General features: G+C 40.6%; 2 protein-coding genes across 14 annotated transcripts in view; one reads left to right on the top strand and one right to left on the bottom strand.

Moving 5' to 3' along the window:
* MBTD1 (mbt domain containing 1) overlaps positions 1 to 3,377 on the bottom strand; it is a 72,405-nt gene extending 69,028 nt beyond the window's left edge. For 3 of the 13 annotated variants that reach the window (XM_055407534.2, XM_055407522.2, XM_055407523.2), the window contains exon 1: positions 2,829 to 3,094. In XM_055407534.2, coding sequence (XP_055263509.1) covers positions 2,829 to 2,849 — 21 coding nt within the window. In that variant the 5' untranslated portion in view covers positions 2,850 to 3,094. The other 10 variants (XM_055407524.2, XM_055407529.2, XM_055407531.2 and 7 more) reach the window with 9 other exon arrangements.
* Positions 3,378 to 3,477: 100 nt separating this feature from the next.
* Positions 3,478 to 18,525, top strand: part of UTP18 (UTP18 small subunit processome component) — a 58,694-nt gene continuing 43,646 nt past the window's right edge. Inside the window, exons 1-5 of the mRNA XM_055407535.2 lie at positions 3,478 to 3,858; positions 6,001 to 6,116; positions 8,953 to 9,051; positions 11,551 to 11,618; positions 17,851 to 17,939. Coding sequence (XP_055263510.2) covers positions 3,493 to 3,858; positions 6,001 to 6,116; positions 8,953 to 9,051; positions 11,551 to 11,618; positions 17,851 to 17,939 — 738 coding nt within the window. The 5' untranslated portion in view covers positions 3,478 to 3,492. The remainder of the gene's footprint in view (positions 3,859 to 6,000; positions 6,117 to 8,952; positions 9,052 to 11,550; positions 11,619 to 17,850; positions 17,940 to 18,525) is intronic.

Below are 18,525 nucleotides of genomic sequence, written 5' to 3'. Positions count from 1 at the left end.
AAGTTAAATTTTCTTTAGTAAACATTCAATTTTAAAGATGAAAAACTGAGAAACAAAGAGGCAACCAAAAGAATAGTGACCTCCAGTTTTAAGATGAGGTCACTCAAACCACTGAGAATGCTTGGCTTTTAGTAATCTAGTAGTTTATTATTTATAAAACTAGTATGCTGTTTTTACTTCTAAGCTATAGTTTTACCTTCCTTTGACTACTATGTTACATTTAAAACAATTTAATTTCCAATGTAACTGACGGTTTGAAGCCTCTGAACACCTACGGTTTATACACTAATTAAATCAACATATTATCAGTCATAAAAATATACAGTAGTATCTTCTTTAAAAATAAAACCAGTTGTTCCTGTCTAATATGTTTACGATGCAAATATCTCCAGTCAACCTAAGTCATGACAATGGACGTTTAAAGTGAATAGGAACTTGGAAACTCCACATTAATGGAAACTTTCAAGACAGAATTATACAGCTCCATTAACTTTTATCACTTATCTAGTATTCACTCCACTGTTAATTTTAGTGACTAAATTTAGTGAAAATATGTGTCAAAGTGTGTATAAAAACGTGTGCATAAAATAAAAAAGTTGGACAGTTAAAAAACGGTCTTAAGCATAAGATACTTATGAACAGATCTTTACTCAAGACACTTTTTGCCATAATTTGCAAAGCACCCAGAAGCCCAGAGTATGGTGTTCTATATAAATAGAAGCTACCTGTTATTCAGAGAAGGAGGTGGTACAAAAAAAGACAGCTATTTTCTTTCTAACCACTCATTGGTGGTGAGGTAAACAAAAATAAAAAATACAGCGTAAGCACATTAAAATATTTGGAGAGCAACAGTCTCCAAATTGTAAGAAAGAGAAAAGAAAAAAAATTCTGAGCTCTAATATTTTAAAGAGGGGGCTGGGAGTTTAAAGTGAAATTTATTCTCTGGCTTTTATACCAGATTCATTGGTGGTGTTGTTTAGTTGCTAAGTTGTTTGTCCGACTCTTTTGGGACCCCAAGGACTGTAGCCCACCAGGCTCCTCTGTCCATGGTATTTCCCAGGCAAGAATGCTACAGTGGGTTGCCATTTCCTTTTATAGGGATCTTCCCCACCCAGGGATTGAACTTACATCTCCTGCACTGGCAGGCAGATTCTTTACCACTGAGCCACCAGATGCATTACTTTTACATTTTATCTGTTATGTCTTGACTACCACTTCACCACATTAGGAAGAGGAAATCATGTGCCCCCAAGATTCCTATGCCAATAAAATAACTTTTGGAAGCAGCACAGCTCACCAAATGAAAGAGAATATTAGAAAAATGCTAAGTGACAGTAGTAGAACTGACTATCTCAACCATTGTGTGATAACTACTGGTGCATACCAATGTAAGGAGCATGAAAAATATTGTAAACTCTACACAAAGATTATAAAGTATTGCAAAAGTTTCAAATCTCATTAAAAATTGGTAAAAAAAATAGAGAAAGTATTGTGAAGGAGGGGCCTTGAGAAAGAAGTCCAGCTTGAAAGAAAAACATATTTCCGAAGGAGAAGGGTGGGGCGCGGGGTCCGGAGGAGTGCAGTTGTTCTGATTATCCCTCTACCAAGAGCTGCTTCCTATAGGCTTTGGTACTACCTCAAAGAGGCGATTTTAGGCATCCTTAGGAAAAATTACTTAGACATAGAGAAATGTGCTTTGGGACAGGATCCTGAAATTTCTAACTTAAAAAAATAGAAGCACTAGTGAGAAAAAATAGGCATGAAATCCCTAGATCCTATTTTCCAAGCTTACTGCAGTAAAACAGCATCCATTCTCAGACATATAAGCCAGCACATCTGAACTGACCTAGCCAAGTTTTCAGCGAGCTCTCACTATCTGGTAAGCCCTCCTTCCCCCACTTCCTGGCCGTTCTTTCCTGGCCCACAAAATATAGGCCAATGAGCCGTGGGGTGGGTGAGGAGGATGTGAGAGAAATTTTGAGAAGTAAAAGGGGAATCCACTTAACAAAGACATGAATGAGACTGAAGAGTCTAATAAGGATAAGCAAACAATAATCATAACAACTGAACAGAAAGGGCTTTCCTGAGCAGCAGCGAGCGCTCTGTGTTTGGGGGAGTTTAGGCAGAGGACAGGCTACCTACCACTTGTCAGGGAGACTGCACAGGGGACGGCGGCTTTGGGTGACCTCTAATGTCTCTTCCGACTCTGAAACGTTAGGATTCTTATTTCACAAAAGAGAATACAATGGTCATAAAAGCCCACCAACTCAGAACCCTTTTAAAAGGCGACTACTTCCCAAACACCACTCCCACCTCTCCCTCCCACACGTGCCCACTCCGCCCCTTTTCAATTTTTCCACCTCCACGTGCGAAACGCCTCGCGGCGCCTGCCCCACAGCCTTAAGGCGCCTTCCCACGCAAAGCACCCAAACTCTGCCCCGCGGGAGACGTGAGGACTCCACTCCCCGACCCTGGGAGGCCAAAAAAGGAAGTCTCAAATCCAGTCTTCCTCCCCCAGCCAGAGCTAAGGGGGGGTGGGGGTGGGGTGGAATGAAGAGAAGAACTTTCTTCTAAAATTTGTTTTCCAGATAGTGAAGGGGATAGAGAGAACCCCGAGGAGTCCAGGGCTGAGGGCAGTGGGGGGAGGGGACACCCCCCAATCGTTTAACGGCCGGCAGGGGGAGGGGGGCTCCGGAGGTGGAGGGGGCGTGGGACAGGAGAAGCAGGCCTGGGAGCGGGGTCAGGGGGCTGCACGGGTTCCTGGGGTCAGGGAGTGCGGGCGTCCCCCCCACCTGGCACACAAAGCAGCTGCCGCGCTCGGCTCTCACCAGATCCTTTGTGTTTTCCATCAGGGCCTCATGGGTAGGGGTTGTCCGTGCTCCCCGGGCCCGCGGCGCCCCCTCCCGAGCTGGGGGCAGGCGCCTCTCCCCGGGACTACGGTGACTAGAGGGGAGCCCCGGCTGGGCCCAGGCTGGTGGCGGCTACGGCAGCCCCCGGATTTCCCCCCTTTAACTCGGGTGGCCCCAGGATATCAACAACATTAGCATAGCCCTCCCTCCTCAACGCGCCTGCGCCGTGACCTGCGCCCCGATTGGCCCGCTTCCCTACATACCCTCCTCTCTGTCTTCCAGCGTGGGACCCTCTGCAGGCTCCGTACTCCAAGGGTCGTACCAAGACGGAGGGGTGGAAAAGGCGATTTGGGCTCGTGTAAGTCTAGTGGTTAAAAAGGCAGGAAAAAGAGTAAAAGTTTCAGCCTGTCATCCCTGTCTTTCTTTATATCCTTTCAATCAGTTACAGCTGCGAAGTTATGTTGGAAAAAAATTTCCACTCCAGTCACGCCGCTTCCCCCTCCACCCGGAAGATTGGTCCTCCCGGAGGAACTCCCACACGGGGAGGGGCTCGTGAGGGGAGTGGGCGTTACACAAGAGCACAGCGTTGGTCACGTGCTCAAAGGCGGTGCAGCCTTCTTCCGGCCACCTGCGGCCTCAACGCATGCGCAGTGAGGTTCCACGTGAGCGTCTGCGTTTCTTCTCAAACCCAAGGATGCCGCCAGAAAGAAGCCACCGAGTGAGACAGGACCGTAAGACCCAAGTGAGGCCGGACCGAAGACCCGGAGCGCGGTGGGGCGGGCAGCCCCGAAAGGCTGCCCCTTCATGCCAGCGAAAGCCGCTGGCCTGGCCGCGCGCGGCGGCCGGTGCGATCTCAGTTGCGGCGGAGGAGGAGAAACGGCTCCGACTGCGGAACCGTCTGACGCTCGAGCAGAACAAGCCGGCGGTAGAGCGGTGCCTGGAGGAACTGGTCTTCGGCGACGTGGAGGACGACGAGGACGCGCTGCTGCGGCGTCTGCGGGTCCCGCGGGTGAGGGAGGCCACCTCGCGCTGCTTGGGCCCGCGGGGGGCTGCGAGCCCCCGGGGGCGGAGCCTGGGCGCTGGGGAGCGGTGCCTGGAAGCGCTCAGGTGGTAGGGAGCCGGGAACACGGGCGCCTTGGGGTGCCAGCTTTAAAGTTCTGGGAGGGCGGAGACCGCCTATTTTCGCCCGCTTGGGAGCCTCTGCGCCAGGTATCCAGTAGGCGCTGAATACATACTCGTTTGCGTGCGTGCGCGCGCGCACAGTCGCTTCAGCCCTGTCCAACTTTGCAACACTGTGGATTGTAGCCCACCAGGCTCCTCTGCCCATGGGATTCTCCAGGCAAGATTATTGGAGTGGGTTGTCATGCCTTCTCCCGGGGATCTCCCAGGCCCAGGGATCGAACTCGGGTGTCTTAAGTTTCCTGCATTGGCAGGAGGGTTCTTTACTACTAGCGCCACCTGGGAAACCCGCATATTCGTTTAGAGTGTTTTAATCGTGAGCATCTTTTGTGGCTCATCCCCACAATCTTCTCCCTCTTAGTCGTTGCATCACCTGCCTCAATACTATGCAGTGATTCAGGAGTTCCACTTCGTTTGCGAAATCAGAATTCCTGGGCAGAGGACTGGCAGTCTGTGGAATTAGAATTCCAGAGCACAGGCCTGGGAGTCTGATGTTTTAACAGTCATACCAAGTGATTGACTGGCCAACTTTTGTATTCGTCTTTTAAATATTTGTGAGCCAATTTGGCGGCAGATTCTTTTCCTGGCGGTGAAAACCCTGCATGATTGATTGATTATAATGATTACAAATTTTTTTGCACGCTTTAAAAAAAAAAATCCTTTATCTGGCTTATCTTCCAAAATAGGAATTCCTAGGCAATTTCTCGGAGAAGGCAATGGCAAGCCACTCCAGTACTCATGCCTAGAAAATCCCATGGATGGAGCAGCCTGGTAGGCTGCAGTCCGTGGGGTCGCTAAGGGTCGGACACGACTGAGCGACTTCACTTTCACTTTTCACTTTCACACATTGGAGAAGGAAATGGCAACCCACTCCAGTGTTCTTGCCTGGAGAATCCCAGGGATGGGGCAGTCTGGTGGGCTTCCGTCTGTGGGGTCACACAGAGTCGGACACGACTGAAGTGACTTAGCAGCAGCAGCAGGCAATTTCTAGGCACTGGAAGAGAAACAGCAATGGACAAAAACTGGCAAACATCCCTGCCTTTTTGGAGTCAGATACTAGTGGCAGAGGCAGAAAATAAAACTCAACTATGTCAGTGAAATGCTGAAGAAAAGAAAAAGCATTCGAGAAAGGAAGGTTAAATTTGTGTAGAGGGAGCCTATACAATAATACGTAGGGTAGAAGAGCAAAGCCTTCCTGAGAGTTACTCAGTTTGTTGAAGAAACACAAAGCTAGCAAGTATCAGTTGATTGCCAGAACCTCCTTTGGGTGCTTATGGGAGAGGTTGCAGAATCTAGCTGGGAGATAGAGAAATACTACTGGGAAAATCCTGAAGTATGTGATAGTTTCCCAGTCAGGAAAAGAAACTGTGAAATGGGGTTTATTGGGCTTTGAAGGATCATAGGCTAGTGATAGAGCAGGTATAAATCATTTGAACATACCTATCGTGTGGTTTTGGGAAAGCTCAAGCTCACTTCAGGGTAAATTCTGTGGTCTAGATTTAGATTTGATTGTATAGTATAAAGTTTCTTAAGTAGGTAGGAGATAAAGAACAGTTAAGAAAAATAGAGAAGTGTGTTTAAGAATATGAAATATGGTTTAGTCATGACATTCAATCATGTTATTTTATCTTTGGTGTCAGTCTGCCTCTGATCCTGTGATTTGTGTAGTTCTGTGATTTTCCCTGCTCTTTTATCTAACTTACCTTTTACTCTTGTCTTTTTTGGTCTTCTCAGCAAGTTGACTTTTTCTCCTAGACTGTTCTATCTTACCTCACCTGTCCAGTGGGTGGGGCATTTCTCTAAACTGGTTTTCTGTTTTGCCTCTAGCATTTGCTGTGCTAATGCAATAGCATTCTGTCCCATAATTTGATCAGAGGGCCATAAAAACAAAGCATTCTACAAACAATGTAACTACGAAGTCTGCCACCATGAGATAAAGACTTGGTGCTTGTGGGTATTTTGTCTTCTCTAGGTTCAAGTACAGGAAGACTCAGATGATGACTCAGAAGTGGAGAAGGAAGCAAAAGATAATTTTCTACCTCAGAAGAAGCCAGTTTGGCTGGATGAAGACGATGAAGATGAGGAGATGTAGGTTGCCTAATTTTTTTCTGGAATTCCTCTGAATGCTTCAGAAGTTGTTTTTCAGGTTTTAAGAACGTTCTCTTTCTGAATATGTGATTATGTGAAGATTTAAAAAGTACTGGAAAGTATATGGTAAAGGTCATTTATAATCCCAGCACTGAGGGAGAACCACGGTTAACATATTGGCATGCATCTCTCTCTTCTGTGCTTTATAGAAAAGCTAAGAGAGCACAGTGTTTGGGGGTCAGGCCTGAGTTTGCTTTCTAATTTGGCCAGTTCCTAACTGACTACAGGCCAGTTTGGAACCTCTCTTTTCTTCTTTGTAAAATGGAGATAGTAACTATATCAGAAGGCTGTTGAGATTAAATAGTGTAAGTAGAGCTTTTAACACATGCCTGAAATGGAGAAAAGACTAAAAAAAATTAGCCACCATGCACAGTATGTACTTTAATTGATGAGAATGTATTGTCTTGCAAGCATGTCTCCCCAGGTTAAAAAAAACTTTATAAACACTTTAAAATGGATATATTATTCATTATATGATATAACCGTAATTTACATGGGCTTCCCAGGTGGCGCTAGTGGTAAAGAACTGGCCTGCCAATACAAGAGATGTAAGAGACAATGGGTTTGATCCCTGGGTTGGAAAGATCTCCTGGAGAAGGGCATGGCAACCCACTCCAGTATTCTTGCTTAGAGAATTCCATGGACAGAAGAGCCTGGTGGGCTCCAAGTCCATAGGATTGCAAAGAGTTGGACACAACTGAAACAACTTAGCAAGCATGCAGGCATAGGGAATGTACTGTATTACGAGCATTTTCCCCTAATTAAAAAAAACCTTTTAAACACTTTAAAATGGATGTATGATAATCCATTATATGATTTGACCATAATTTACACAGCTGTTGTTGGGTAAGTTATTTTTTTAAATGAATTAATGTTGAGATGGGCATGTTTACGCATAAACCTTTTTGTTTTAAAATTATTTAAGGAAGATTTTTTTTTCTTTTAAATTAGAAAATGAATTTATGAAATCTAAGGCCAGAAGTTGTAGCCATAGACAGATAAATATACAACATCACTGGGGCAAAGGAGCTTCTTTATTGAACTCTGCCACCACTTATTCTTAGAACTGGATGCCAGATATGGATTGCTCCCCCCTTGAAGGAGTGCAGTGATGGAGTTGGGGGTGAGGATGAGGATGTAGTGAGGAAAGAGGGTAGGTTTAAAAAGGAAGCAGAGAATGAACCTCTAATCTTTCAGAAGTAGAATAATCAAAGAGTAGACATTTCTAGGGTTGTTGATAATTACTACCAGGCTGACTCTGAAGTTCTACCAGTTTACTTTTCAATTGAAAAGTATCTGTTTTACTCCTTTTTAAAAACCGTAATTTCTCTGTTTTCAGACCTTCTCAGTTTAACGGGTGGGAAATACCTACTTAAATTTTGTTGAGAAGATCAGTTTTTGTTAGTCATTGGTATTTCTTAAAAGTAGTCTCTGTCATGTCTTTGCTTGTTTGTCTACTAAACACTTTCATTTTGTTTACTTTTCAAATAAAAGTTGTATGTGTTTAAAGTATACAACATGAAAATTTGCTATACATGTACATAGTGAAGTTATAACTGCAGTCATGTAAATTAATTGCATTTCCATTTCTTCAATGAGTTACCATTTTTTATTTGCAGTGAGAGCACTTGAAATCTCTTCACTTTGCAAATTTCCGGTGTGTAATACTAACTGTAGTCATGCTTTGCATTAGCTCTCCATCCTGCAGCTTTGTACTCTTCTACCAACATCTCCCTATTTCGTCAAACTTCTCACCCCTGGTAATCGTCATTCCACTCTTCGCTTTTGTCTGTTCTGCTCTTCAGAGTCCACACATAAGTGAGATCATGCAGTATTTTTCTTCCATGTCTGTTTTATTTCACATAGTGTTCATCCATGTTGTTGCATATGGCAGGATGAGACTGTTTATTAATGATTTTAGTATATTAGCTCCTTACGTAATTGAGAATTTCAAACCTTTTAATGTCAGATTTATTGCACATTATCTTCTAGCTTTAAAAACTATATAATTTTTTTAATTTATTTTTGGCTGTGCCATGTCTTTGATGTTGCTTGGGCTTTTCTCTAGTTGTGGAGAGTGAGGGCTATTCTCTAGTGCAGTGTGTGAACTTCTCATTGTGGTGGCTTCTCTGGGGCATGTGGGCTTCTGTAGTTGTGGCTCATCGTCTCAGTAGTTGCAGTTCCCAGGCTCTAGAGCTCAGGCTCAATAATTGTGGCGCTCTGGCTTAATTGCCCCGCAGCATGTGGATCTTTCCAGATCAGGGATCCAACCCAGTCTCCTACAGGTAGATTGCTTACCAGTGAGCCACCAGAGCAGCTAATCTTCTTGCTTTTTGTTTGCTTTTAAGTTTAATATTGTTTGGCACAGAATATTAAAGTTTATATGTAGTGAAATCTTTTTTTTTCTTTTGATTTTAATAGTAAAAAGTTCTGCATCATAGAGAAAAATATTTACCTATATTTTTCCTTCATAGTATTTTAAGGTTTGGGTTTTTTGTATTTAACTCTGATTTACCTGGAATTAATTTTGGTGAATGGCTGTAAGCTGTGTCTAGAGAAGTCATGAATTTGAAATAGCTCACCAGAGGGTGAATTAGGTGACCTGAAATATTAGAGATTTACTTTTTATTTCTGGAAGAACGAAGAATGTGTATTTGAGATGTTCCACATCATATAAATCTTGGCCTGTGTTGTTTGCTCCAAATACTAAAGGCAACGGCTGTTAATGTTAGTTCTTTAAGTTATCTAAAGCATACTGTTCTACCTTTTTTTGTAGGGTTGACATGATGAACAATCGTTTTCGGAAAGATATGATGAAAAATGCCAGTGAAAATCAACTTTCAAAAGATGAGCTTCAAAAGAGACTTAAAGAAGAGTAAGTGTATTTTATTTTGACTTGTTCAACCTTTGGCTGTAACAGCGTCTTGGGTAGTCAGATTTCCATTTTGAATCATAAAAGAATTGTCCTTGGAAAATGATTAAACTTTATTATGAGGGAGCATAGAGAGAACACAAGTACAAAAAACTTGGAATCCCACTGTCCAAGTATGATCAATGATGTTATTGTTCACTTGCTTGTTTGTTGGTATGTGGTTAATCATCTCTTTTCCACAACTTCTAGGCTGTTTCAATTGTACAGAACTGGGAAAGACATATTTTAAAATAATGATTTTATATTGAAACATTTTATTAATTCAAACTTGTGTACCTTTAAAAGTATTTTAAGGTATGTTTATTTTTTTGTACTGAATTTTTTTTATATTCCTAGGGATTCATTACATTATCACTATATTTTGACAGATTTATTGAAGTATAATTTACATATATTGAAATTCACCCTTTAGTATCATTCTGTAAATTTTGTTTAGCAGGTACAGTCATGTGAGCCCATGACAATATATGGAATCAAGATACAGAACATTGCTTTCACTCAGAAAGTTCTTTTTTATCCTGTGATAGTCAGCATTCTCTCTTCATCTTCTAACTCTGTTAACCCCTGACAAGCATTGATCCATTTTCTGTCTTTATAGATTTGCTTTTTCCAGAATGTGTATAAATACAATAATACAGTATGTAGTTTTTTCAGTCTGTTAAACCCATTTAGTGAATTTGTTATTTCAGATATTTTCCAGCTTGAGAAGATCTTTTCAACTAGACCTTTTGTTTTGTTCTGTTTAGTTGCTACTTTTCCTTTTATTGTGTTCATACATCCTTTAAATACTTGAATATATTTGTATTAGCTGTTTTACTTTTATTAATTTTTATTGGAGTATAGGTGCTCTACAATGTGTTTCTGCTGTACAGTAAAGTGAATCAGCTACACATATACATATATCCCCTCTTTTGGATTTCCTTCTCATTTAGGTACCACAGAGCATTGAGTAGACTGTCCTGTGCTATGCGTTAGGTTCTCATTAGTTATGTATTTTATACGTAGTGTATGTATGTCAATCCCAATCTCCCAGTTCATCTTCCCCCCACCCCCATGCATCCCATACACTTGTTCTCTGCATCTTGTCTCTCTCTGCTTTGCTGATAAGTTCATCTATCATTTTTCTAGATTCCACATATAAGCAACATTACGTGATATTTGTTTTTCTGATCACCTCACTTTGTGACAGTCTCTAGACTCATTCACATTTCTGCAAATGGCACAGTTTCATTCGTTTTTATGTATATTAGTTACTTTCAAGTCCTTGAGTGCTAGTCCTGTCAGGTCTTTCATTTCTGTTGACGGCTTTTTTTTTCTGGTTATGGTTCAAATTTTTCTGCTTCTTTGTAAATCTAATAATTTTGATTGTTTTCTGGGCAGTGTGAATGTTGTTTTGTGCCTGGATTTTGTGTTTTGTTTTTAGAGATTTCTTCTATTAGAGTAGCATTTATTCTAGGCTGGTTCAGCCCTATTAAGATGTGACCTTCCTGGGATTTCTGCTGAATGCCCTGAGTATTCAATAAGGACCCTTCCTCTGACCAGTTGAACTCAAATGTCTGAACTTTGGTTCTATGCAACTGAGATCCGTCTAGTAGTTCCTTGCTTGACCTCATGGAATTTTATTCTATGAGTGTGTAGCTTAGTATTCAGAAGTGTCTGTGGACCCCCTGTGCAAATTTCTGGAGCTTTTTCTCTTCCTCTTCTATAGTTGATTGCCCCTCAAATTCCTGTTGTCTCAGCTTCTTTCAGGTCTGGTCATTTTCCCCTTGTCTCTCTGTCAGGGTCTTATAAAAACGCCTTGAGGGGAAAATCCCTGTAATGGCAGGGCTCCCCTTGTTATTTCTCTTCTCTTCGGGATCATAGTCCTATGTTGCCTTTTGTCCAACTTTTGAAAATAGTTTCATACATTTTGTCCAGTGGGCTTAGTTTGGTGGACTTGTCGATGGTTCTGTTTTAAACGATTAGAATGACTTTTGCAGGCTTCTACATACCAGAATGTAACTAGCATGCTTCCCTTGGACCTTACTTTTTCCAGGGCGAAATGCTCCCATTTTAGTCAAAGGATATACAATGAAGTTTTGTTTATTTTACCAATCTGGTCATTTTCTTTCAGACGTGTTCCAATACTCTGTTGTGTATTCTGTGTATTATAGCATTGATTTATAACCACAGAGATTTCTATTTATTTCTTTACTTAATCACCAAATCTGGTGTGTTTATATGTGCAAATAAGGCAACAGCAAATGTAATTAGTAACAACAAATATGTATCCAGGTGGTTATCAATTTAGGCAGGTTGGGAATATCCTGTGTGACTAGCCCTTCTGTTCTTCAAGATACGAACTTCTTTGGAAGAGATTCTATTTATGTTCTGACCTATATTCTTTAAATGTGCCAAAGTATAAATACAATGGTCCCTGCAAAATTTTATGTTTTTGCTTAGATTTCAGCATGCTATGGGGGGAGTACCTGCCTGGGCAGAGGCCAATAAATGGAAAACACCTTCAGATGGTGAGTGTTGACACCTTTGTTTAAATTGGTAAATAGATTCCTAATCTTGTTCTGTTATTATTTGAGGTTTCTCGTGAGACTCATTAATGTTTGAAATGTCTTTTTTTTTTTTAATACCTGGTTTTGAAGTCTAACCATTTCTCTGAGGGAAATGCTTTTACAATAACGTAAGACTTAATAGCATATTCTTTACTTGTAAAGGCAATAATGGATGAATTTTATTTTGTTTTTCTTCAACAGAACTATGTTACATTATGGCATAGAATTAAGTAAAAAAATAGATAGTAGTGTTATTTCTTGATTCAGAGCCCCTTCCAAAGACATGAGCAACTGATCTAGCTATCTACTAGGAAATGGAATGTTTTGCTAAGGAGCACCTGTCAGGTCAGGCCCAGATGGAGTTACAAATTTTAGACTTGAAATCGACCTTTGAAATCCTTGAGGGATTCTGCAGTATATCCTTCCATTGTAATACAGGAGCTCCTTTCTTAGCATCTTTGATATCTGATGAATTTCTATTTGATTATCATCATCACCTCTCCCTCCCTTCTCCCAGCCTATGTCAGTCCTGGTATTCAAGTATAGGGAGCCCTTACATGGAACCAGTTTTATACATTTCTGATAGAAAACTCAATCAGTTAATAAGTAGAAACTTACCTTCTGGTTTCCAACTAGATACTTTTATAGGTTGAGGGACTCTTGGTGATGTAACCTGACTTTATCCACTGCAAGAAGCTTTTCCACAACAGCTGCTAGATGATAACTTAGCCTCTGCTTAAATATTTCAAATAATGTTGTCCTCTTTATTTGGCTGTTTCTTACTCTTTTCCTCTTTAAGAACTAACTGTTGTAATTTTTTACTATTTTGAAATTTAATCTTCCTACTCTCTAGTCCTAAAATTTGAAGAGATATAATCTTATCTCTCTTTCATATGAAACTGTTCTGTTATTTGAGAAATATTTTTCCAAGTTTTTTTTTTTTTGGTATGTTAATCATCTTGTCATCACTTTTTTTAACATGACATAATTACAAACTTTGGTCACCAGTTTACCTTCCTGAATGAAATATAATTTTATTATCCATTTTAGAATACTGCATTCATAGAATACTCTATTTTAGATCCATGTAATTATAGATAAGGTTTTATGCTAGCACTGAAGCAGAAAATCTCCCAGATTCTATTGGCTTAATCAGGTAGAATTTTTTTTCTGTGCATACAGTTAGGGTGGTGAGGTCATGTTCTACTTCAGGGGCCCAAATTCTTAGAGATTCTGTCCTTTTCATTCTGGGCCTTCCAAAGTTGCCGGAGCTATTGACGACTACCAGTTGACTTATAGAAGTGAGAGAGGCTCACCAAAGGAGGTTAATAAAACCTGTCCTGGAAGTGGTACATGATACTTTCACCCACATTTTTTTGGCCAGAACTCAGTCATGAGACCACACTTAACTGCATGGAATACCAGGAAATAGAGTTTGTCTTTGTGCCAAGGAGAAAAGGGAAGTGAATTAGGTCAACAGTTAGCCAGTCTGTTACTATCTGGAATATTGAAGTCTAATACCTTTATTGTACAGATAACAGGAGTAAGGTTCAAAAAGGTAGAAGTGATTTGTCCAAAGTATACTTATTGGAGAGTGGTGACTATAATAATTTGACTTCACAATTTTAATCTTACAGTTATTAAAAAAAATTAATTTTTGGCTGTGCTAGGTCTTCATTGCTGCGTGTGGGCTTTTCTGTAGTTGCAGTGAGTGGGGGCTATTCTTCATTGCAGTGTGCAGACCCTAGAGTGTGTGGGCTCAGGAGTTCATCACATGGGTTTAGATGCTCCATGGCATGAGGGGTCTTCCCAGACCAAGGATCGAACTCATGTCCCTTGAGAATTTTAACCACTTAACTCTGTCCCCTTAAGGCAGATTCTTAACTACTAGACCACCAGGGAAGTCCCACCATTTGTTATTTTTATCTATAAATACTTTTTTTTTAAGGTTATTTTTTGTATTTTCTGATACTTTTTTTGGCTCACTGTTATGTAAGTTCCCTGACCAGGGATTAGACCTGTGCACCCTGAAGTGAATGTGTGGAATCTTAACTCCTGGACTGCCAGGGAAGTTTCTAGATTAAAAGAGAAATGCCGCCCCCCACCTTTAAACATAACTGTAATGCTGTTATGATCCATTGGATCATAGAAAAAGCAAGAGAATCCCAGAAAAACATCTGCTTCATCGACTGCACTAAAGTCTTTGACTATGTGGGTCACAGCAAACTATGGAAAATTCTTAAACAGATGGAAATATCAGACCACCTTACCTGCCTCCTGTGAAATCTGTATGCAGATCAAGAAGCAGCAGTTAGAATCAGACATGGAACAACGGACTGGTTCCAAATTGGGAAAGAAGTACATCAAGGCTGTATATTGTCATCTTGCTTATTTAATTCATATGCAGAGTACTTGATGCTGGACTGGATGAAGCACAAGCTGGAATCAGGATTGCTAGGAGAAATATCAGTAACCTCAGATGTGCAGATGCTGCTGCTGCTGCTGCTAAGTCACTTCAGTCGTGTCCGACTCTGTGTGACCCCATAGACGGAAGCCCACCAGGCTCCCCCGTCCCTGGGATTCTCCAGGCAAGAACACTGGAGTGGGTTGCCATTTCCTTCTCCAATGTGTGAAAGTGAAAAGTGAAAGTGAAGTCGCTCAGTTGCGTCCGACCCTTAGCGACCCCACGGACTGCAGCCTACCAGGCTCCTCCATCCATGGGATTTTCTAGGCAATAGTACTGGAGTGGCTTGCCATTGCCTTCTCGATGTGCAGATGACACCACCCTTAATGGCAGAAGGTGAAGAGGAACTAAAGAGCCTCTTGATGAAAGTGAAAAAGGAGAGTGAAAAAGCTGGCTTAAAACTCAACATTCAAAATGTGCAGATCATGGCATCTGGTCCCATCACCTCATGGCAAATAGGTGGGGAAACAGTGACAGACTATTTTGGGGGGCTCCAAAATCACTGCATATGGTGACTGCAGCCATGAAATTAAAAGATGCTTGCTCCTTGGAAGAATAGTTATGACACACTTAGACAGTATGTTAAAAAGCAGAGACATTACTTTGCTGACAAAGATATGTCTAGTCAAAGCTGTGGTTTTTTTCAGTCGTCATATATGGATGTGAGAGTTGGATGATAAAGCTGAGTGCTGAAGTAATTGATGGTTTTGATCTGTGGTGCTGGAAAAGACTCTTGAGAGTCCCTTGGACCGCAGGGAGATCCAACCAGTCCATCCTAAAGGAAGAGCAGTCCTGAATATTCTGTGGAAGGACTGATGCTGAAGCTCCAATACTTTGGCCACCTGCTGCGAAGAACTGACTCCTTGGAAAAGACCCTAATGCTGGGAAAGATTGAAGGCAAGAGGAGAAGGGGACGTCAGAGGATGATATGGTTGGATGGCATCACTGACGCAATGGACATGAGTTTGAGCAAGCTCCGGGAGTTGGTGATGGACAGGGAAGCCTGGAATGCTGCAGTCCATGGGTTTGCAAAGAGTTGGATACGACTGAGCTGAACTGATATGCTTGCAGTAATCAGTAATAATTCCTTAATATTGTAGTTGTTTTATTTTTGCTGTTTTGTCAATTTATCTACCCCTCCCCCCAATCTTTTTAGATTGCTTTGTATTCTTGGTCTTCATAGGTACTCTTGAATCTGGCTAGATGTCTTTTCTAAGTTTTGGAAATTCTTGCCTGTTATCTCTTCAAATTGTTTTTGTTCCATTCTTTCTTTCTTTCTGGGATACCAATTACATTTATGTTAAAAATTTTTTAAAACATTCTGTGTGTTCTTTTCTGATGATTGGATGCATTCAGGGTGGTATGGCTATAGACTATTCTTTTCTGTATTTTCTTTTTGCTTTCTGTGCTTTAGTCTGGATAATTTTTTCTGATCCTTTTTCTAGACCACTAATTCTCTCTTCATATATTTTTGATATCTGTTAAAACTATCCACTGGGGTGTTAAATTTTCATTACTGTGTTTTTCAGTTCTAGAATTTCTAGTTGGTTTGTTCTTTTTTTTTTAAGATAGTCTGAGATTTTGTTTTGTTTTTTAAGTCTTTATTGAATTTGTTACAGTATTGCTTCTGTTTTGTATTTTGGTTTTTGGCCTAGAGGCATGTGGGATCTTTGCTCCTAACCAAGGATCAAACCCTTACCCCTGCATTGGAAGGCAAAGTTTTAACTGCTGGTCTGCCAGAGAAGTGCCTGGTTCTTTTTTTTTAGTCATCTGGTTTTCTGACTGACTTCTGAGTCTTGTCTTTCAAATATGTAAAATATATTAAAAATGAAGTTTTAATTTTTTTTTTCCTTCCAGTTTTATTGAGATAATTGACATACAACACTGTATAAGTTTAAGGTGTACAGTGTAATGATTTGACTTACAGACATCATGAAATGATCACCAAAATAAGTTTAGTGTATGTGAACATCCATCATCTCATATAGATAAAAAGTTATAGACACAGAAAAGAAATATTTTTCTTGTGATGAGATGTCTTAAGATTTATATCTTAACTTTAATATATGATATATAGCAGAATTATATTTATCATGTTGTATGTTATATCCCTAGTACTTACTGATCTTATAACTGAAAGCTTGTACCTTTTTGACTGCCTTTATCCAATTGCCCCTCATGTTACTCTCCCTCACAATCTCTGGAAACCACAGACCTGTGGTTTTCCATAAGTTTTAAATATAATATTTAAATTTTTATGTCTGATAACTCCATTATCTAGGGAGGATTGTTTGTTTTTCCTTAGGTTTTCAGTCAGATTATACTCGCCTTGTCATTATTGACCTGGTTCTGTTTCATTGAGTGGACATTGTACATGAAAAGTACTATCAAATAGAAAAATGGTACTGCACCTATTTGCAGGGCAGGAATAGGAGACACGGATGTAGAGAACAGACTTTTGGACATGTGGAAAGGGAAGATGGGATGAATTGAGAGAGTAGCATTGACTTGTATACATTACTATGTGGAATGGGGCTTCCCTGGTGGCTCAGGTGGTAAAGAATCTGCCTGCAGTGCAGGAGACACAGGTTCGATCCCTGGATCTGGAAGATCCCCTGGAGAAGGGACTAGCTGCCCACTCCAGTATTGTTGCCTGGAGAATTACATGGACTGAGGAGCCTGGTGGGCTACAGTCCATGGGGTTACAAAGAGTCGGGACACAGCTGAGCGACTAACACATGTGTAAAACAGATAGCTAGAGGGAACCTCCTGTATAGTACAGGGAGCTCAGCTTGGTGCTCTGTAATGACCTGGAGAGATGGGGTGGGGGTGGAATGGGAGGGAGACTCCGAAAGGGGAGAATGTATACAGCTGATTCACGTTGTATGGCGGAAAATAACACAATATGATAAAGCTCCAATTAAAGAAAAGTAGTATTGATTAACTAGTGGTCTAGGACAATGATATATTTCTCTAGAGAATTTGTATAGTTGTTTTTGGGTAAGTGGCTGGGCAAGGGGTACTAGCAATCACATTTTATTCTAATGAGAGTATGAGGTTTTAAAGCTGGGTTTCAGTTCCTGGGAGATTTTCTTATGATTCTTTTATTTCACCTTTAATTTTATGTGTTGCCTTTTGTGGCAACAATTTCAGAGCCTGATAGTTTATCAGATCCCTTAGGCATCCTAGAGGGCTTCTGGTGCTAGGTTTTGCCCCCTTAACCTTAAACACTCCGCTTAGCTTCTCAGCTTTCTTTACTAGACTCATCAGTCATTTCCAGGGGAAAAGCAGGCCTATTACCTCTCTTTGAAGTTCTGACACATGGTTTGCTACCAGTGATCTTCCAGTCAACTAGAAGTTCTGGTTCTTTTTCTTGTGAATTGTTAAGCTAGATCTGCTGTTCATCCTGTTGCCAGTTTTGCCACAATTATGAGTTTCTCTTTTTAAATGTTGACTCAATTTATCTTTATTTCATGTTGTTTTAGTCACTGTAGTGAATGTGTGCCTTTCATTCCAGAGTCAGGCTTTTAAACATACACATAGATGTGTTTGTCATTTCCTCTCTTTCAAATTTATTTTGCTGTTTTACTTTTACCAGTTGTAGCTTAAATAAAATGATTGAGGTTTGGAGAATGGGAGGGGAGTTGAAGTTTGAAATACAGGTGTTTGGGGTAGGTGATGGCTATCTTATTGATTCTAAAGATAAACTTATGGGTTTGTTTGTCTTAGATGAAAGTGAAGAGGATGAAGATGATTTGTTGCAAAGGACTGGGAATTTCATATCCACATCTACATCTCTTCCTAAAGGAATCTTAAAGGTGAGAATAAGTAAAATTGGGCCAAACCAGCTAATTACCTCAAATCCAATGTACTTTCACTTTCAGACCTATAGCTTTCTGTTGTCTGTGCTTCCTGTCTTTTTGCCTTGATAAATATTTATGTAAGGTGTTTTATTTTTCCTTTTGCAAAAATGATAACATTAAATTATATTCCCAGGAATCTTTTATGATTCTTGCTTGATTCCTCCTTTTGCATTTCTCATCCTTTCTGTTGACAGCAGCCTGGTTTGTGCTGCATGGCAACAATTTTATGGCTAGAGTCTCCACTTCGACTTCTTCCTCAACCATTCTTCCTACAGTAACCTGAAGGGTCTTTTAAAAATAAAGTGTCATGTCCTGTCACTTTTCATTGCTGTTTGTAAGCTTTCTTATCATAGTCTACACTACCCTTTTCCTGGGATCTGACTTAATGCTTATGTCTTCAGCTTCATCTCATTCCTTTTTCTCTTATTCCTTATTTAGGCTGCACAGACCTTGTTTCTGTTTTTTGCACATGCTGAGTCCTTTCTTACCTCTGAACCTTTGTTCTTGCTCAGTCTTCTGTTTTTCAAGCACAGCCAGTGGC

This window comes from Moschus berezovskii, chromosome 20, assembly GCF_049115385.1.
Source record: "Moschus berezovskii isolate FMDL1 chromosome 20, NW_MosBer_1.0, whole genome shotgun sequence".
Taxonomy (NCBI): Eukaryota; Metazoa; Chordata; class Mammalia; order Artiodactyla; family Moschidae; genus Moschus; species Moschus berezovskii.
The sequence above is the reverse complement of the archived record's forward strand: the minus strand, read 5'-3'. Positions and strand labels throughout refer to the sequence as shown.